A 21,833-nucleotide genomic window follows, 5' to 3' on the forward strand; every position below is an offset into this window, starting at 1 on the left:
ACAAATTGGAAAAACGATCGCTTTTATTGTCATTTTAATGTGTCCGTATACGTCATAATTGAATTATTTCATCTTAAATCCAATGAAGAGTAAACTGAATCGATTAGGTCATTGTAATTCAATTTCGATGAATGCTGAGAGAGAGATAATAAATGGAGTAGGAAATTTACTTTGTGTACACTTAATGAAATTTATGGTTTTCTCAACATCGAAACTGTGTTTCATTTTCAAAGGCATTTATTGATTGTGTTACCTTTTACCTTATTCATGTATTATATTGTATTGTATAGAATGGGTGTTACATGGAACATTTGTGTAAGACTTTGGTTGCGAGCAAGATTGGTGAGATTACTGATTGTTGATTGTGTTAGCAAACAGACAGGTCCATAATAATCAAACTTTACACAATTAGCAGCACGTTAATAATGATAATTCGTACTTAGGCCAATGGTTTTAAGTTTATTTCTCGAAAATACCTGACCTTAGTATGTGTTCAACCAATGAAATAGACGAGTGCGAAGTGCGATAATAATCATCTCATCATCATCATATTTTGATGGTAAAAGTTTGTCGGACTTAAATGTCTCAAGCTCTAGAGTAGCTGCTCTGCTGACCGACAGTTATTATGCTACCAAGTGTATATGTGTAGAGGCTGCAGGTATTTTGCACCATCGAGTGCAAAGTAGTTTATTGAGCTCTAGATGTGTAGTTATGACACGAGACCGCAGGCCATGTGTCATAATACAAATCGTCAGCCTAATAAAGTACTTTGCACCGAAATTCATAGCACGATTTATGCAACATTTATGCAACAGAGGCATCTAAAGTTTGCAAATTTTGCGCATTATGACGAGTTCCATAAAATCACTTATCACCGAGGTGCATGCAGCCAAAGCACCTAGCAGGGTAATAGAAAAAAATAAAGTAGTACTTTAATCGAAGTATGCGAATATTTCCATACCTTTTCTGTCATAATGTCATTGCAAAATTACCATTAGGGCTGCTAATGGTATTATTGGTATCAAAAAACTACTCTATTTGACGTGTTAAAACCTCCATTACCCTGCTAGGTGCTTTGATGCAACTTTTTTCTCAATAAAATTGTATTCCTTACATGTACCGGCTTCGCCTCGGTTTGACAATTTTCACATCTTTTGCGGAAAGTTTCCGTTAAGGTACAAGTTGGGAATAAGACTTTATGGACGGCAATGTGATCTTAATTTTCACAAACGTCACTTTAACGTACTATTGCGTAAAGTTGGTAAAGCTACTTCGATAGTACTGTTATGCATCAAGCATTTTTTTGAAATTGAGAAGTTAACATATTTGTTACGGTATGGTGATCAGACTAAAATCTTAAAAATAGTAAATGTTAAAGGGCGTTAGAGTGAATTCTACTGATAAACTAATTTTAAGCCACGCGCCTCAAAAACAATCACCTTCAATTCTAAAATAAACGAATCGAGCTTGAAATGGAACAGGTGTTTCAAATGAGGAAGAACGTACTTGGTGAATTTTTATTTTCTTACCCGCCGTCGGATATTTTTTCTCATCCGGATTTCAGATGTTTGGTCACTCGAATAATTCACCTCATTTCGGCTACAATGAAGTGAACCTTGCAAGAAACGACCTTCAAGTTGTCATCAGATTTAAAGGTCAATCTATTTACAAACTCATTACAGATCTGTGTTTCTACCGAAGAAAAACTTGTTTTCTTTCAAATCTCTACACTACCACATTCTTTCTCTTAGGAAAGGAATCAACATTATCAATTGATCTGTACCGACCCTAATGAAGGCTTGCATTGAAAAAAATGTTAGTCACACAAAATTAGTACACAAAATTCATCATTCGTTTAGTCCACTACTGTCTCTTCACTACAATCATTTAGCAATTATTTGATTACAGCATCTGTATTTCAAGGACATAATTTGCATACGTTCTCAAATATTTAAATATAAAAAGAATCGCATTTCGACAACGCGACAGTTTACACTGTCGAACGAAGCAAAATGTCGTTTGTAACTCTGCTAATCAAGATTTTGGTTCCGCTGACATATATAAATCATGTTAGAGGAACTTGTCCATACGCCCAGCTGAGCTATGGAGACTGGTCACGAGATGATGACCCACTAAACATATCCGATGAATACATGTGTTCCACATCTTACAACACTTATCAAACGGATTGCCATCAGTTTGTGGCACAACCGCCACCCATATTGAATTCTGTTTTTCATGCTTCGGGGCCGAAAATGAGGGCAATTTTTCGAATTTTCTCGGGTTTCCGGCCCTCTGCATGAAAACTCACATGTGCACCTGTTTGGGACGGTTGATTTAAGGCACTTTCGCTTGTAAGCCTCACTTCGTTCGGCCTACAATCCGCGAAATTGCCTAAAATCAATCGTCCAAAACAGGTACACAAATGACTATTGGATCACGCATTAAAATCGTCGATTAATCTAACCGATTGTTACATTTCACTTGATACTGCAACAGTGGGAGATACGCCTGCAGCGAAACTGTTTACTGACATGGACCGTAACAATTTCTACTTTGAGTCGGTAACCAGATATGTTCAGGAGACTATGTGTGCATCCAAGAAAACTACCACAAGATATTTGCCAAAGGTGCAAGTTGAAAAGTTTAAGAGTTATATGAACAACGAGGCGGTGACAAAGGTAGCTTGTGATGCCGGTCACGTAAGATATCCGAAATGTTCGGTCAACTATCCGTACAGATCATTGGATGGATCGTGTAACAATTTGGGAAGACCATTGGACGGCTCTGTATCTGACTGCATGTTACGTTTGTTGTACCCCGACTTCAAAGATGGTGTCAGTCAATTAAGAACATCAGCAAATGGCTCACCGTTACCTAATGCAAGAGTTTTGTCCACTCATCTATTTGGTGGTGATGATTGCAGGTAACAAAGCTGTGGGTATTTGTGTGTGAGTTTTGTCTAAAAGTCTATTGCTCTTAGGTCATTGTCTACTCAATATACTGAGTTCCATTCATCTCTCGGTGGTCTTGTTGTTGGTGACAGTGGTATGACTTTAAGTCATGACACTGCATTAAGGGTGGCACTTCCATCGTGCGACCATGAAAATATTCAAAGGGTTGAACATCCACAATGTTCAGGTATTCCTATACCATCAAATGACCCCATCCATCAAATATATCCGAATCAAAGTTGTATGCACTTCGTGAGGACAATACCGTGTGCTCGATGTAGACTCGGACCTCGAATGATATCTAGCTCAGTACCTGCGGCTCTAGACTTAAATTCAGTGTACGGCGTGTCTACAGCAATGTCTGATGCTAGGAGAACAATGGTTGGCGGTCGACTAAAGTCGCAGATAATAAAGGGACACGAAATATTTGCAGTTGAAAGGACCAATGCCACCGGTCGGTTTCGCTGTTTTGAAGGAAAGTGTGAGGTGTCGCCGTTCGACGTTAGAAATATGCAATTGCCGACAGCGCAAATGTTCGCACTGTTGTTCCACAGGAATCATAATAATCACGCACGAAAACTGGCGAAATGCAGACCGTCTTGGAGCGATGAGCAAATATTTCAAGAAGCAAGACGTTGGAACATCGCTGAGTACCAGCATTGCATTTTTAGTGAATATTTGAAAACGTTGATCGGACGAGTTCTCTCGTATAAATTTGAAATATTGCCAAAGTCAACTGGTCAGTTCAGTGCTTACAAGCCTAATGCAAAGTTGAAAAGTGTTGTAGAGTTTCAATCGACAGCTGGACGATACGGTCATGCTGGCTTAAATGAAGACATAAATTTAATCGATCCGATAACCGGAGAAAAGTCAAAAATTAGTTTCAGAGATGCGGCAAAAGGCGAAAGCATTTTTTACGAGGGTCAAGTGGACGGTGCTATTTTGGGCCAAATATCCACTCCATCATTTGAAACAACAACCTTCATTCCATTTAAAACCTTTTTACTTGACATGCCTGAGCGGACATTTGGTTTAGACCTAGGTGCAATAGATATTCAACGCCAGCGCGATCATGGAATTCCCGGCTACATTTATTATCTCAAATACTGCCAGAATGTGGTAGTTCAACGCTGGGACGATTTGAGACGATTCATTCAAGCGGAAAACATTGAGAAACTGAAGAAATATTACAAAAACGTTGAAGACATCGATTTATTTACCGGAGGACTTTATGAACGCAAAATAGCTGACGCTCTAGTTGGTCCCACTTTTGCTTGTATTATTGGCATAACATTTCACAATGTCAAATACGGTGACCGATTTTTCTACGAACATGGGAGTCAGGTTGGTTCTTTCAGCACTAAACAGTTGAACGAAATTAAAACGAAGACGAGCTTTGCAAGCATTTTGTGTAAAACAACAAAATTGGGGAAAGTGTCACGTGATCCGTTGAGGCTACTGTCTAGGACCAATCAATTTGTCGATTGTTCCAAATTTGTTGACATCGATTACCAAGTGGGTGTTGCCAATGGAAATTGATGTTCTCTATAGTAACGACTTTAGAGGATCGTCAAAAGGTATAGACAGTAGTATGTAGTAGGTAGTACATAATCTTACTATGTTCTGTCGGGATGGAAGAAAACAGTCATTAATTGCTCACAATAAAGTTTTTGAATAAAATAAATTTTGTAGTACTTCCGATCAACAATTCAAGTCTCTGAAGAAATTTAGAGCCTTCCCTTCTAGTTAAATTAGACTTAGAGTCTCGTATCGCGACTTTGCGTTTAATTCTCTCTGTCATGACGTAGAATGTAGAATACAAATTTGCTCGCAGTACCTCCAAGATTATTCATTTCCTGATGCGGTAATTTTCATTTCTGTAACGGTGTTGCGAAAATCTGAAATTCGACAGATTTCGACATGCATTCTACGATCGAAAAGTTCGATTTTTCTGTTCTTCTCAGAGAGAGGTATTTGCGGCCAAGAAAGTACTTTCTCGGACGCTCTCTCCGGCCGAAAATGGATTCTCATATATATATTTTTCCGGCCGCGATCACGTGTGCATGCTTTGCTGTTGAAATGGCTGTAGAGAGTGATTTCTATGTTAATGTTGTTGTGGTTTCGTCTCATTTCAGTTTTCAAGCACAAAAATCGTCGTTTGTGACTGGTGATGAAAGCTGAATTTTTCGGCTCCGCCTCGTTAGGACAAGCTTACTACTAGTACCGAAAAATTCAACTTTTCATCACTCGTAACAAAATGTACTATTTTTTCATGCATCATGTGGGTAACGTGCGAGGAGTCTTTTCTCTCTGTTTTTCTATAATTTGGTTTTGGGCGAGACACTTATTTATTGTTATACACTTTTTGTGACTACTTTTGAACCACTAACCGTAAATAAAAATTCTGCCCTAACCAAAATTCGATCCCCGACAGCAAAACCCAATGCTTATCGAGCAACACCTCCCTCCGTTTAGTCAGTGGTATATATGTCTTGCAATCCGAAAGTTTAATTTTTGCCACTGGTTGCTGAAAACGTTACAAAATTGGGTATTTTTACCACATGGTGTGGTCGTCGATCTAGCGAAACATTTAGTGAAATCAACTCCATTTCTCAACATGTTGCATAAATTACTATACTCCCTGACTATGAAATAAAATATCTTAAGAAATCGGCCCAATGAGAGTACAGTGTTCATGCACAGTTCGGCTTAACAATTTCAGAATACTTTTGTGCTTAAGTACATGTACACCTGTCTCGTTGTTTTCACAAAAACTGAATTAATATAAATAAATATAGCAAAATCAAACAAAAACCATTTGTGAAAAAAATGGAAGTGATGTACATGGACGTAGTCACGGCAGAGTAAAATAAACCAGGCAGAGGCGCTCGATTTGACTAAAGACCTGAATTATCTAGTCGCCTTATATTTTGTGAATAAAATTAATTCAATTTATGTCAGTGTTCATTTGAGCGAATTTTCTTACAGTGTATGAGGTCCCTTATATGACGTTTCAAAAATGAATCGATCCTGCCTGGTTTATTTTACTCTACCGTGACATAGTATGTACGTACATGAAATGAACTAATTTCTTGTTGCATTTCCATCACAAAATAATTTTGTCAAAATTTCAACTTAAAGGATTAAGTCTGAAATTTCCATATATAAAGGAGCGCTTGTGTTAGGATCTAAAACTTGCACTTCTACAGAATCGCTGTAAGCGACTAGCTTAACTTAACACTAACAGTTCATCGTATATTTTTGTCGTTCTTGTCGATAACAAATGACTAAATGACTACATTTTGAAGGAATTCCGAAAAACTACAAAACAAAATCTTCGGAATTTTCGGAATTTTAGGAATTTTTCAGAATTAAAATTACCTAAAATAAGCTCTTTTTACGATTAACAGAAAGCAACGTACGTAACGAAAAAAATCAACGTCTCAAAGGTAGTCGCTATCTACACAAACTTCGGTATTCGTTTTATTAGTACGCCACTGACTACAATCATTTAGCAATTATTTGATTACAACATCTGCAGTTCGAGGACAAACTTTGCGTACATTCTCCTATTGTTAAATATAATAGGAATCGCTTTCAGAACGCGAGACAGTTTTCCGGCAGAAACATTTTTTGAAAGAAGCAAAATGTTGTTCGTTTCTCTGTTTATCAAGATTTTGGTAACGCTGACATATATAAATCAAGTTAGAGGAGCATGTCCATACGCCCAGCTAAGCTTTGGAGATGATGACCCTCTAAACATATCCGATGAATACATGTATCCCACATCTTATAACACTTATCAAACGGATTGCCATCAGTTGGTGTCACAACCGCCACCCATATTGGATGCTGTTATGGATCACGCGTTAAATTCGTCCATCGATCTAACTGACCATTACATTTCACTTGATACTGCAACAGTGGGAGATACGTCTGCAGCGAAACTGTTTACTGACATGGACCGTAACAATTTCTACTTTGAGTCGGTAACCCGATATATTCAGGAGACTACGTGTGCATCCAAGAAAACTGTCACAAGATATTTCCCAACGGTGCAAGTTGAAATGTTTGAGAGTTATATGAACGACGAGGCGGTGACTAAGGTAGCTTGTGATGCCGGTCACGTAAGGTATCCGAAATGTTTGGTCAACTATCCGTACAGATCACTCGATGGATCTTGTAACAATCTGGAAAGGCCATTGGACGGCATTGCACGTGACTGCATGTTGCGTTTGTTGCGACCCGACTACAAAGACGGGATCAGTCAATTTAAAACTTCGGCAGATGGCTCGCCATTACCTAATGCAAGAGTTTTGTCCACTCATCTATTTGGTGGTGACGATCGCAGGTAACAAAGCTGTGGGTATTTGTGTGTGAGTTTTAACTAAAGTCTATTGCTCTTAGGCCATTGTCTGCTCAATATACTGAGTTCCATTCATTTCTCGGAGAATTCGTTATTAGTGACAATGGCATGACTTTGACTCATGAAACTGGATTAAGGGTAGTTATTCCATCATGTGATCACGAAAATATTCAACGTGTCGATCATCCACAATGTGCAGGTATTCATTTACCATCAAATGACCCCATCCATAAAGTATTTCCGAATCAAACGTGTGTTCCATTCGTCAGAACAATACCGTGTGCTCGATGTAGACTCGGACCTCGAATGCTATCTAATTCGGTGACTGCGGCTCAGGACCTAAGTCCTGTGTACGGCGTGTCTACAGAAATGTCTGATGCTAGGAGAACAATGGTTGATGGTCGACTAAAGTCGCAAGTAATTAATGGACACGAAATATTTGCTGTGGAAAGGTTCAATGCCACTGGCAGATTTCGCTGTTTTGAAGGAGAATGTGAGCCGTCACCGTTGGACGTAAGAAATCTTCAATTCCAGACAGCTCAAATGTTCGCATTGTTGTTCCACAGGAACCATAACAGCCACGCAGGAAGACTGGCGAAATATAGACCGGATTGGAGCGATGAGCAAATATTTCAAGAAGCAAGACGTTGGAACATCGCTGAGTACCAGCATTGCATTTTCAATGAATACTTGGAAACGTTGATCGGACGAGTCCTGTCGTATAAATTTGAAATATTGCCAAAGTCAATTGGTCAGTTCAGCGCCTACAAGCCTAATGCAAAACTGAAAACGGTTATAGAGTTTCAATCGACGGCTGGGCGACATGGTCATGCTGCTTTAAATGAAGACATAAATATAATCGATCCGATAACTGGAGAAAAGTCGAAAGTTAATTTCAGAGATGCAGCAAAAGCCGAAAGCATTTTCTACGACGGTCAAGTAGACGGCACTTTTTTGGGCCAAATATCGAACCCATCGTTTGCAACAACAAACAGTATTCCGTTTAAAACCTTCTTGTTTCACATGCCCGGGCGGACATTTGGTATAGATTTAGCTGCGTTGGATGTTCAACGTCAGCGCGATCATGGAATTCCAGGCTACATTCATTATATCAAATACTGCCACAATGTGGTTGTTCGACGCTGGACAGATTTATGGCGATTCATTCCAGCGGAAGACATAGAAAAACTCAAGAAATATTACAAAAACGTTGAAGACATCGATTTATATACCGGCGGGCATTACGAACGCAAAATAGTTGATGCGCTTGTCGGTCCCACTTTCGCTTGTATTATTGGCATACAGTTTCACAACGTCAAATACGGCGACCGATTTTTCTATGAACATGGGAATCAAGCTGGCTCTTTTAGCATTAAACAGTTGAACGAAATTAAAACGAAGACGAGCTTTGCAAGCATTTTGTGTAAAACAACGAAATTGGGGAATGTATCACGTGATCCACTGAGGCTACTGTCTAAGACCAATCAATTTGTCGATTGTTCCAAATTTGTTGACATCGATTACCAATTGGGTGTTGCCAATCAGTAACATCCAATGAAAATTTATGTTCATTGTTACGACTTTAACTGATCGTTAAAAGGTATATGCAGTTCAGCACTGATTATTAACTGTTGTAAATGAATAAATCCATTGACAATAAAGTTGCTGAATTAAAGAAATTTTGTTTAAAAAAATCAAGCACCCGATAGGCTGAAACCTTACAATTGACAAAACAAGAAGTGCCGAACATCTACTATCTACAATCTACTATCTATTTTGCACGTAGGAAGCTGAAACCGGTAGAGTCTGGGAAATGAAACTTTAGTTCTGGCACCAAATAGTTTAAATTCTAATAATTACCGGCAGCAATCGAATCCCAACATCTATGCTGTCAAGACTAGAAGCATATTACCAATATTTTACAGAATCTTTTACTTCCTTTAATGAATGCATGTCTTTAAATACATTTTTTTATAGAGCAGGGCTCTAACTGCAGTTCTGGACTTATTTTTAGGAAGAACCTTTTCTGAAAATCAAGAAAATGCTTCCTTCAGTTAACATGCACGTACATCTCTTACAACAAGGATGTGTAAATGTTCGAAAACCGGTAAGCACACACCGTACAATTGATGTATCTAACATCCTGTCTGTAAATCTTCGCCCGTCATGCCAACACCCAACAAACACAATTTGAGTGAAAGTATTCACCCACGAAACTATTGTAATACACCATAGTGAAGCAAAACTTACTTTATATGCAATAACTTTGATCTAATCTGTGGATTAACAAATTACATGTCATTACGGCATAGACCCTTTTCAGATATATAGTACCTCTAAAATCTCATCTAATACCCTCCCATGGTTCTACGGTATTTTATTACTCTGTGCGATGTTTTATTAAGAATTCCCAGTGTAATATACGGTTTGCTCATGAATATTGATTGATATGTTGTTAATTAATGCGATTGGCATAATTTGAATCTTGGCGGGTGAAGGTCGATTGTATAATCCTGATATTTGAAACTAAAATCGACAATGAGTTTCATGAACTTTTGTCTCACACTCCTTATGGCATGCACACTGCGCAAGCAAATTTCTTTGTGGAATCAACGTAAATAACTATTGCTGTCTTGTTCTCCACATAGACCATGGAAGAGATAGTTCGTCTGAGAAACTAATTGTGTGTATATTCTTCGAAAGTGAAATTCGATGTTAAATATATATCAGGAAGCGAAAGTATTTCTGGATTTACCAATCGAATTCTTCCTTTTACATATATCTCTATATATGTGATAATGAAAATGCTAATGGTTCGACTTGTGAGTAGCACAATCCAATACGATCGAAGATTTCATATTTTTCTTACGCTTCGCTAGACTTATACATGCAACAGGGTATGACTAGCTTTAAAATTAGCGAAATGGTTTCTGCCACTATTTCGATCTGAGAGACGACAGTGCAATGCAATTTTATAATTACTCAAAAGTTTTAAAGAATTATTTTTGCCAACATCTCATCTGGACCTTATCAACATCTCATCACGAGTTTGGTCGTTGAAGGTTTGGTGCATAAGAGCCACTGTTTTTCAAAGTCATGTGGTCGTTTTGGAAAACCGAACCAACAATGTCGAAACTTTTCGGTGTTTCTACATTAGAACCAAACATTCACATGTACTTCTGTGAGCGTTCGAAGTTTCGTTCTTCGTTCGTTCTTGAACAACACTCGTACGTGTTTTTGTTGGTATTTACCAGCTTGGCGGTAGCTATTCCACATGCCTCGCATGAGACAGCATGGCTAGTTATACTTTCATTTCGCTTATGATTCGCTAGACTTGTACATGCAACAGGGTATGACTATCCACTTGTGGCTAGCTGTTTCCTTACCACTGTCGCCATGGCTTGATGAAATTTTGACAAAAATAATTCTTTAAAACTGTTGAAGAGTTGTGAAATTGCACTGTAATGTCTCTCAGATGATCTGAGTCAGAACGAAACAGTGACAGAAAGCATGTCGCTAAATCTAATACGATCAGTTTTGGTCGAATGTGACTATTAATGACTTGGGTCAGAATCAGAACCTTTTGGACCTTCAAATTGCTTTGTTCAAAATAAAGCAACAACTCGATCTGGTCCCATTTCTTCTATAGGTATTGCAGCAGAGACTGTTTAATTTAAAGATTTTGTGTCGCCATTTCTGTTGACCCTGCTTCGCTAAGTTGGCTCCTTTAACACATCCATCATGATACTAAACTCTCTTCATTTATTTGATAACTGACATAATTGGAATTAATTTAATACTAGAAAATTTACGTCCCCCGAATCAAGTGCTCCTGCCGTGGAGTAACACAATCAAGGTAACTCATGTCCGAGCTCATGTCTATAAAAATACTCCGTAATTAGTCTGTTTAATCGAAAATCTAGGCAGATTACAATCCAATTTATCATCATTAAACGAACAGAAAGCAAAACGAAACTACTCAATCGAATGTTCGAAAATAAATTCAACAATCGAAAAATACTCAAAACTGTAAATACTCCAAATAGAATAAAACTTTTCCGTGTATTCCGTTTGATGGCTGTCACACCACAAAGAGCAAAAAATCGAAAAAGTTTAAATCGAACGAGATTTTTATATTTTACATTTTTAAATGTAGCATTTCTGTTACCTGCACGAGCTCGAACTTATATATACTTGTAACTTGGCATGGCTGTAATAGTTGTAATCACTCAAACCTGTATCCATTGTGGAAATTTTTCTCTGCCGCAATAATTTTGTGTTGAAAATCGGAAATAAGTTTAAGGACGAACACACAGAAAAATAAACAAGAAATCAGTCAATGTTTGTTCGCAAAATGTAAGCCACTTTTTTTATCGCAAATTCAATCAATGGCAAATTTCTGAACAAATTCGATTTTTCTGTATATTTTCCAGTGGTTCGTCCTTTGATTGAATTTTTCTGGGAAATCAACTCATGCCATCGTTTGATAAATTCATAATTTATTTCGTTAACTGTTACCTCTGGCACATCTCGTTTCTTGTTTTACTTTATAAAATGAACTTAGCTGCGAACGTTTATATTATTATCTCTTTACTATCCTATCGTTGTTCGGTTGTTCCGCAGACAGTAATTAATGATGTTTATGGTTACTCAATTAATTAACTAATTTTTTGTTTCTAAGAAATATTACTAACCGAACATAAGAGTCTACGTCTGCCGACATATTAAGTATAGATCGACACATTCTGCCTATGCTTAAGTATTATAGACACCTTCTGGTTAAGTATGGACATGACACATACCTTCAGCTTAAGTATAGAAAGACACCTTTTGCTTAAGTGTAGATAGACAATATCTGCCTATTCTTAAGTATAGGTAAATTGTTGTTGATACACTGCAGTACGACGACTGAAAACCCTATTCAAACGTTTCGAGACACTGGAATTTTTTAAGGATTATATTATGCACCGCCAGTTATGGCTGCCACGACTGATTTTATCGATATACAATCAGCAAATTAATATCTTATGTAAAATTAGCATCAGCTGCTTAGTATATCCACTATTAATTTACTGATCGTAAACATAACGAATCCGTTTATTGTGTTGATGAACAGAGAAGATTTATTGATCGCCGATTTATTCTGATATTTCGGCAACATTATTTTGAAGTAGTTAGGTGAATATTTTACGTTGAAAAAATTATTAAAAATATTTATTTTGGCCACGAAAGCATAAAGAGTCTGTGACAGGGGTTTCTTTCGGCCTCCAGCAGATTTGAAATCTGTAGGCCGGCGGAAACTACTTGCCATCGATTTTTAACAACATCAAATTTTTCTTATTTTCTTATGATTTATTATTCTCTTCGTGTTTCCTATTAATTGCTGTTATATTAAGTCAAGACTATGTTGAAACATACTTTTTGTCGCTAGAAGTGTAAAGTTACTAAAACGATCAAAGTCTACCGTCTTCCGTTTTTTCTCGGCGAAAAGGGCACATGTTGAATGGGTGACAAATGTAAATGTTGGGCGCCAAATGTGAATGTTCTCAAAAAATAACTTGGGTGTTTACAAACTCTTGTAATAGTGATTAATGCAAAAAGAAAATCGTACGGAGATAACGGTGCTTGAATGATTGAGTGTGTGACTGTCAGTCACAGACCAAATCTGATTGTGATATGATAAATCAAGTCAACATTGCAGGCATCTTTTCGTTGTTGTATGAAGAGTATTTACGGCACTAGTGTGAAAACGAATTAATCGACAAGAAATACAACCGATCGAAAAACATTTTCGCTGAAGTGAAAGCTCTGAATATGACATTGAAAGCTTATTTTTCGAAAGTAAAGATCTTATCAATGTTAAACTTAACATAATCAAATGTAAACATTTCGAATTCGAACATCCAAGCTTTAAACAGAAGCATAATTCATTTCCAAACAAAAATGTCCTTCTTATAATTTCCAATTCAAACAAAAAGCTTCATCAAACAGGTCGATATGTTTGCCGTTGATTGATGCCATCAATTAACCAAACAAATTTAAAAACAAAACAACAACAAAAATGTGTGTACGATCGTAAATTTAGACTTCATATTATTCTTAATGCCTAAAATTTACGACCACACTGACCCATCTAATGGAAATATAATGGAGAAAATGTGATAATCTTTTAATCGACAAACTCAAAGTGAGATTAACAATGGTATAACACACACCGTTTCTCCGAGAAAATTCCTTTTATAAATTAGTAGCTATAAATACCCCAGCTAAGATAAGGTCGGATACATCTCCAGCAATAAACAGGAATAATTGATGATACCAATAAATAATTCAAATTTTATGTCGTTAGCACGTGCATCATATAATACGATTACATGCTCTGTGTATGATGGCATTAATATGAAAATCAAGGAATTGTCAAGAATTTGGTTGACAATAAATAAAGCTTTTATGTCACGCGGACCAACTGAATACTTTCAATTTATGAGTTCATAATAAATTGATAAATCTATTGTTAATGTGCTATTCTTGAAACGAACCATTTGCAAATGATATACGCCATCAAATATCGCTAGGGTTGCCAGAGGTTACTTTTCAAAAACATTTATTTCAGCTAGTTCAGGTGACTAGGATGAGCTAGCCCAATTTTAAGATTTATATGTAATGAATGTGGATTTGTGAACACATCTAATTCGAAGGTCTCGTCTTGACATTGTATTTATTTATGTAAACAGAAACGAGTCAACTAGGCCACCCTAGCACCTTTGATGGTGGAAATCATTCGTCATAAGCTCTGCGGTTGCATATAAATACCGGTTGATCTTTGGTAATAAAAAGTCTGTGCGATTTGTTTGACCATGTTTCGTCTTTGTTCATCCTCTCCGAAGAACTCTACTCTGACATTCAAACGTAGTAGTATTAAAATCGAAAAATGAGGAATTTCACCCAACTAAGCGACATTGTGGCGAAATGTTTTTGATGTTTCATATACGCCTCCCTACTCTACTCTAAATTTAATTTAAAATGTCTTTTGTGTATCGGGCAAATAACCGAAAGACGTTAATGGATTAAAGAAATTATATTCTTTTGAAAATAAATTTAATTTTCCAATAATTAAATTCCATAATCCGTTTAAATTCCGCAAAAAAACACTTGAAATTTACTGGGTTATCCAGCCATACATCCCAACTGATACACCTCGATACTACAGACATTGTTCGTATATAAATAATCTTCAACTTCTACCATCTTTCCACAAAAGAAATGACTGAAGAAGCACCATTCATTCGATGAAGACACGACGCTAATTTACCGCCTCCTATTGACATTAAAACATTCGCAATGAGACACATGTTTTACAAATTCCATTCGGGCCTATTATAATGCTATTATGTCGACAGAAACGTATTGGGGTAAGCTGGAGTTTAACTTTTTTTTTCGTTAAAGATATATTTCGACAAAAGTTATTAGCTGCCAAATAAAAGCTACATCGAAGATAAACAGTTGTTGCATCTCTCCTGCAATTAAAAGCGTTTTTCGTGTAATCTTTTTGATAAAAACGGATTTATCTCAATCAATGGATTTTCTTCCATTCTTTTAGACGATAAAATTACTCGTAAGCTTTTCAAGTTTATCTTCCTAGCAAGAGATTAAATCCGATGATTTAGGATTTAAAAAGGGATTATCAATTACCTCCCTCGTTCGTTCTTTTCTTTCATTTTTTTTATTATCGAAAGGTACGTGACTAACGGTCAAATGAATTTCTTATAATATAGCTCAAGGAATGATGATGGAAGGGAACCTTATTCTTCTTGGCTTGAACACTTTCAATTAAATGAAATCGTACGCATGTCGTTTATTGAATAAGTAGTCCATTGAAATGGCATTACACCGATTAATTAAACCGATGTTGAATTTCATAACTGATATCAATTACAAATAGTGGACCGGTGTCGTGTAGCTTGTTGTAATTTATGGGATCTAACACAGCTCGTGGGCTTCCTTAATTAAATTTCGTCGGAAGAAATATTGAGGTAGATGGACAATTATGGTTGCAATTATGGCAATGGAACAGTAGTTTACGAGCAACAAGCAAATTATGGTTTAACCTCGAGTTGCTCAAGTGTATTTTAAACGTTTTACTCTACTTTGAAGTTGTCAGAACGTTAATTCAAACAACAAAAATTGTCTGACCCATAAGAAACAGTTAGTGTATCGCGAAATCTAGTACTTCATTTGTTTAAACATGCATTTTACTATAAGAACATTGATTGATCGTGATTAACCTCTCACAGCCGCAAGCACATCAAAAGTTTTACTATCTGATCTATTACTTTATTTATTCAAAGATTTTCAGACATTGATTTCAGAAATCTTTTATTTCATTTGTTTTGAACATTTGATATATAAGACATATTGAATCAGAGCTTGTCGTTTATTATTGCTGTCGTTGTCGATAACAGATGACAGCCGTCAACTTGATCTAAAATTTACCAATCAGTGTAATGATTTTCTATCAGAGAATCTTTGGAATTTAGTTGTCAAATATTAGCAATTAACTTTGGTAGTACATACATCACTGCTACTTGCATTTACATAAAATATATTCGGAGGCTGATGAAATCACAGTAGGCACTGTGATTCTTTGTAAAGGTAAACAGAAATTACAATCAATCCAAAGCGGTAGCTCTTATCACTAAAGGCTCCAAATTTGACACTTGCAAATTCAGTGTTCATGCTGGGAGCGGTGCTGTCTTCGTAGCCGTGATGTTAGGTATGCCAGATTTAACAAGTCATCTAGGTTGACATTATTAACTTAAAATTTGGATTTTCGATCGCTGTTTCCTTCGATAGTGTTAATTCACCTGGGAGTAAATGGTCGTCAGTTTTTTAACATTTACATGTTATGTCACATCGCAGACAACTCACAAAACTGACAAACACTGTAAAAAAGCGTTTCATACAAAAAATACTCTATTTGCTAGCTGTCGACTATAATGACTTTTGCTTGAAGTGCGTTGGACACGATCGTTAGTCTTACGATTTTGCTACATTTTACTAAATTATTCCGAATCCCACTCTGTCATATTTGCGAAAAAGAGGGTCCTCCAACAATTACCTAAGTATTTCCCTTAATGTATTATGTATTGTATGTGCGATTCGCATGTAATAATCACGTTCATTCTATATAAATAAATTTTTGTATGATGAGTATTTAATGAAGACGTTGTCGTTTCGAATTTTTGGCTCTAATTGCATAAATCTTAGGTTTTAGTATATTGTCAGGCATTGGGGCTCTGCTCTAATTATAATGTATAGTACTACACATTGTGTTACATATACACATTTCCTTTGGTAATGTGTTATAGGCTTTCATGAATTGTATGCTGAAAGAAATGAAGCGATTTAGTTGACACAATGTGTTGTGTTGTCTACGCTCCGTTACGCATGTTACACGATGTGTGTCTGAGGAAGATACTTTGGATGATTGTGCTTTGTCTCTTCCGTTCAGCAATTACATTCAATGTGTTTGAGAGTTTTTCGTTTAGTTATTCCGGAGCAATTTTTGTTGTTTCTGATGAAATAACAAACAACCTGAAATTAATTGGAAGATAATTTTCACTGTGAATGATTGCGTCGACGAGTGTAGGAGGAAAGGAAATTGTGAATTATTGCAGCTATATCAGTATAATTAAGATCTTATGAAAATGAGTAGGTCATTAAAAATGTGAACAAATTATTTGTAAAAACTTCTTTTTTATGTAAGGAAGATGCTGTCTCTGTGGGTCAATGATACTTTCTATTAAATTCAGTTCAGAAATCCAGACTTCGTTGAAGCTGCATTAAAGCTTCGTTGAAGCTGCATTAAAGCTTCGTTGAAGCTGCATTAAAGCTTCGTTGAAGCTGCATTAAAGCTTCGTTGAAGATGCATTAAAGCTTCGTTGAAGCTGCATTAAAGCTTCGTTGAAGCTGCATTAAAGCTTCGTTGAAGCTGCATTAAAGCTTCGTTGAAGCTGCATTAAAGTTTCGTTGAAGCTGCATTAAAGCTTCGTTGAAGATGCATTAAAGCTTCGTTGAAGCTGTATTTAAGTTTAGTTAAAGCTGTATTTAAGTTTAGTTGAAGCTGCATTTAAGCCAAGCTCCATTTAAGCTTCGTTGAAGCTGATTTCTTTTGCTATATGCATGCTGTCGCTTGTCGAACAAGTCATTACCGAAACTTTTTTTTCTATTTTCCAGGTCCATTCAATTAAAGTCCCTACTGACAACCTTCACAGAAAAGGGGAAGATACCAGTCCTAGAATTCTTGTCAGCCGCATTAGAATCGGCCGAATATGAACGAGCATTGGGACGGGGACTGGTAAGATATCACACACAATGTATTGCCGACAAGCACATCATTGTAAATTTTCCATTATGTAGGCAATGCCAGAGTGTCGCGTTGTGCCATGTTACAAAATGTTCCTGAAGGAATTGAAAGATATTGTGTCAAATTGTCCATTAAACATATCTGTGTCGTCACCGGATGTCGACGTAGAGCATATCACAATAGGTAATCGTCATAGTTCCCACAGTATGTTCGAGACCATCAATCGGGGTGTACAGACTAGTGGTCGATTGGATACGAAACGAGAAAGTCCAATACTTCCGTCAAGGGTATTTAATCGACAAGTGGTAAGTGATATACAGTGGTTGTTTGGATGGAAGTATCAAATGTTTCACTTGCAACTGCTTTTCAGTACATTTCCGATTACAATGGCGATGGCGATTTAAATTTTACCAAATTCGAATCACTGGGACTGTTGAACGATGACCAAATGTATAAAATTCAAGCTGTTATGGATCACATTGACCTTTGTCATCAGCATCATCATTGCCTCAGTCGGGAATCATCGACGGGCTTATTAGACTACTTACGTACTGCTTCATTGGGACCACGTCAGCTGGCAGCTGCATCTACATATCATCCAGAGCTTGAGGAACTCGAGGAGGACTATGAAGTGGAAATCGGAAATTATAATCCAGTGCAACCGCTTCTGCATGATCATGCGGTTTGCATGATTCCGATTTCATCACCACATCACAAAGTGGATCATCATATATTACAGGTTGGCTGTTGCACTACGTGTTTCATTAATATGTTTGCACCATGTCGTAACACATTACGTTCACCCCATTACAGATTCTTCATCATGGAACCACTGCGATTATATGCGAGCCGGACACATCACCAAGTCCGTCTTGTTACGTGTATTTTCGATTGGAACGTTCCTGTGCCATGGTTTCGTGGCACCGTTCATCATGGCGTAAATTGAAAACGAACCAAGAATATAATTTGGCTATCAATCCGGAGGAGTTGGTGTCACAGCGAGCAAGATTTCGAATGCCGGTCAGTTCGAACGATACAGAAGGTCAAAATACGATGTTGGACGATGGTTGCCTGGACTTGACTATTGTTAAAGAAATAACCATCGGCTCCAGACATCCCGATCACAGTAATGAAATCTTGACCACGGGCAAACTTTTTGGATTGACACATCTGGAGTGCTGTATATCAATTCTGTATGGCCATTCGCTGAATGACAATCGGGTAATAAGTGTGCTCTGTTCACCCATGCTGTGCAGACTGTGGTACGTTGGACTGAATTTGATAATCAAAGGGATCAAGAGACAACAGAAACTAGCCGATCGATCGATGTTATGGCTGAAGGAACAGTATATTCAATTGTATTTCGAGGATTCGGGATGCTGTGAGCCGCTTGCAGCTGATGCTATACGAGTATTTGGCGGCAGAGATTGGGCGAACACTGGCGTTTCCCAGAATTCGACTCCGGCAACTGAAAGTGGTGATAGTTTCAAACGCGAAGCATCGATCAAATTTAAGAAAAAGAGATCAGTCGTGAATCTGCTAAGCCAGGCGACAACCAGTAGTACCATTCCAGAGGCGGAATGTAGCAAAGATCGTGATAGCAAAACGAAACAATTGGATCGAAGGAAGGACCGTACCGAGTCCAGTGATCATTTGTGGCAGAATATTAAGAATTTTAGAGTCGGTTCAATAACCTACGAAACACAGTTGGACTTTTTGGATTTTATAGCTTTATTTAGGTCATTTAGGTTAGTCGAGCATCTTTCACCACCACAATATGCTAATTGATCAAACAATTGTCTCTTTAGTTTGTTGGCACGCAAGGATTTGAGGGATCTATTCGATCAACTTTCCGTGACGAGGAAGAGCAAGACTCGGCTGAATTCGGAAAAGAGTCGAAGTGCTCCAGAACTTTGTGCCTCCATTTCAGGTCAACGAAAAATAGGTGAGACAACGTCAACGAACGTTGAGAACTTACGCTAAAAAGCGCATTGCATTTCAGGTCTTTTAACGAGAAACAGCTCACTTGACACAGAGTTCACCGACGCCCAATGCGCCCAAAAGAAAATTTTCAACGCAATTGCTGCGTCCAGTATATTAGCTAATTGTGCCGGGATCGATACTTCTAGTACGCAAGTCATCACGTGTTCGACTTTGATGAAATTTTTGGAAGCTCGGCAAATGGAAATCAAAAGCGAAGAAGAAGTTCGGTCAATAATAAAAGTAAGCTGAAGCCCGCACCAAACTGACTAAATTGTAATTTGAAAATTGTTCTTTCCCCTATCCAGAGACACGAACCCGATCCAACACTTCGCATTGAAGGGAGCTTAAGCTTCGAAGGTTTTGCCAGATATATGATGGACAAGGACAACTACGCATTCGTTAACGAACGCGTCATTCAGTCGTCGTCGAATATGGATCGTCCGCTGTCCCAGTACTACATCGCCTCTTCACATAACACCTACTTAACCGGTCATCAATTGAGAGGCGAAAGTTCATGCGAACTTTACAGCCAAGTCTTGTTGACCGGATGCCGTTGCGTTGAACTCGACTGTTGGGATGGCGAGGATGGTAGTCCGGTTATATATCACGGTCACACATTCACAAGCAAAATATCATTTAAGGCCGTTGTTGAAGGTAAGTGTAATATAATCATGACCTGGTGCCTGGTGCAAATTAATAAAAACGACTTTTCACTTAACAGCCATCAATAAATCGGCATTCGTTGCATCACCGTATCCCGTCATTCTTTCAATTGAAAATCATTGCTCGCTACCGCAACAAATCCGCATGGCTCAAATTTTCCAATCGACTTTCGGCGAAAAATTGGTGTACAAGTTCTTATTCGATTCAGATTACAACGAAGAACCGGTGCTGCCGTCACCGACTCAGCTCAAGCATAAGATCTTAATTAAGAACAAAAAATTGCCAACGGAAATTCCGGTGCCGTCGACCAGCACAGGTGTTAGGTGAGTACAGGCAGCGGTGATGGTACTGTCTAAAGTTCACAACGAAACTGTTACAATTGCAGAAACACACCACTGCGACACCAGGCCAGTCAACCGGGTCGAACCAGTTCCATAATTTCTAACGTGAGCGGTGGTTCAGTACCAGAAGAATTCAGTGACGACGATTACGATGATGATGACGAGTACGACAACATGGATGGTATGAGCTGCCTGAAATTGATCACTTCCGGAAACGATGAGTCACACAGTTTTTCACTGTTTCAGATAAAACATTCAACAACTTTTTCGGATCGATAGACGAACGGACATCACGTAACAGTTTGTCCACACCAACTAGACGACTGGAAGTGGACGAAAAGCCAAAGAAACGAGGTACTCAAATAGGTAAGAGGTGATACTTCGGTTTGGAGAGTACTGTTTCAATTCAATTCCCCTTCCCCTCCCTTAGCCCGCGAACTCTCCGACATGGTAATCTACGTGCAAGCAATCAAATTCCGTGGACTGAATCCGTTAAGTCCACGAAACTCTGTGAGAATACAACCGCCACCCAGTGCGGGTAGTTCAAGTGGATCGCTTGTGACTGTCGGTAGCATTCTCAAAAGCAGTACAATTCCACCGTCGTCTGGCAATTCGACCATGACATCATTGCCCTCTGTTGATTCGGGAACGATGTCTTCGGAACCAGAATCGTCTGGTGCATCATCGCACCGAAAGCTACCGTATCCGAGCGTCAATCATCCATGTTATCAATGTTGTTCAATACACGAAACAGGTGCCAAAAAACTGTGCCGTAAACTTCCACTGCAAATGATTGCACACACCCAAACTCAGCTGATGCGAACGTATCCGGCCGGATTGCGCATCGATTCATCAAATTTCAATCCGGTGTTTTTCTGGTCATGTGGCATACAAATGGTGGCGCTAAACTATCAAACACTGGACCAGCCAATGCACATCAATACGGCCATGTTCGAAGAAAACGGCTCTTGCGGCTTCGTCTGCAAACCGGAAGTTTTGTGGGACCAATCACATTTAATGTATCGACGATTTAACCCGCTGGAGAAGGAATTTGACGGCCTGCATTCTTCGCAAATCGTAATAAACATCGTCTCTGGACAGTATGTGTGCCAGTCGCACCTGTTTGCCAGTACGTACGTCGAAGTGGAAATGTTGGGTAA

At 38.1% G+C, this 21,833-nt stretch overlaps 2 protein-coding genes across 4 annotated transcripts in view; both read left to right on the forward strand.

Moving 5' to 3' along the window:
• Positions 1-21,833, forward strand: part of LOC119084010 (1-phosphatidylinositol 4,5-bisphosphate phosphodiesterase epsilon-1-like) — a 140,947-nt gene that overhangs the window by 115,595 nt on the left and 3,519 nt on the right. For both annotated transcript variants that reach the window (XM_037193823.1, XM_037193824.1), the window contains 11 exons: positions 17,557-17,677; positions 17,740-17,991; positions 18,057-18,425; positions 18,500-19,434; positions 19,495-19,631; positions 19,689-19,909; positions 19,975-20,323; positions 20,391-20,655; positions 20,718-20,854; positions 20,920-21,039; positions 21,104-21,829. In XM_037193823.1, the coding sequence (XP_037049718.1) occupies positions 17,557-17,677; positions 17,740-17,991; positions 18,057-18,425; positions 18,500-19,434; positions 19,495-19,631; positions 19,689-19,909; positions 19,975-20,323; positions 20,391-20,655; positions 20,718-20,854; positions 20,920-21,039; positions 21,104-21,829 (3,632 nt within the window). The remainder of the gene's footprint in view (positions 1-17,556; positions 17,678-17,739; positions 17,992-18,056; positions 18,426-18,499; positions 19,435-19,494; positions 19,632-19,688; positions 19,910-19,974; positions 20,324-20,390; positions 20,656-20,717; positions 20,855-20,919; positions 21,040-21,103; positions 21,830-21,833) is intronic.
• Positions 1,971-8,883, forward strand: LOC119084011 (peroxidase-like). 2 transcript variants are annotated; one of them, XM_037193825.1, is made up of 3 exons: positions 1,971-2,201; positions 6,779-7,305; positions 7,362-8,883. In XM_037193825.1, the coding sequence occupies exons 1-3, from the start codon at positions 2,013-2,015 to the stop codon at positions 8,866-8,868; spliced, it is 2,223 nt and encodes a 740-aa protein (XP_037049720.1). In that variant the 5' UTR covers positions 1,971-2,012; the 3' UTR covers positions 8,869-8,883. The 2 variants fall into 2 exon arrangements, with proteins under 2 accessions (XP_037049720.1, XP_037049721.1); XM_037193826.1 differs by having other exon boundaries at positions 1,971-2,121; positions 6,699-7,305.

The sequence above is a fragment of the Bradysia coprophila genome, unplaced genomic scaffold (assembly GCF_014529535.1).
Source record: "Bradysia coprophila strain Holo2 unplaced genomic scaffold, BU_Bcop_v1 contig_732, whole genome shotgun sequence".
Classification (NCBI taxonomy): Eukaryota; Metazoa; Arthropoda; class Insecta; order Diptera; family Sciaridae; genus Bradysia; species Bradysia coprophila.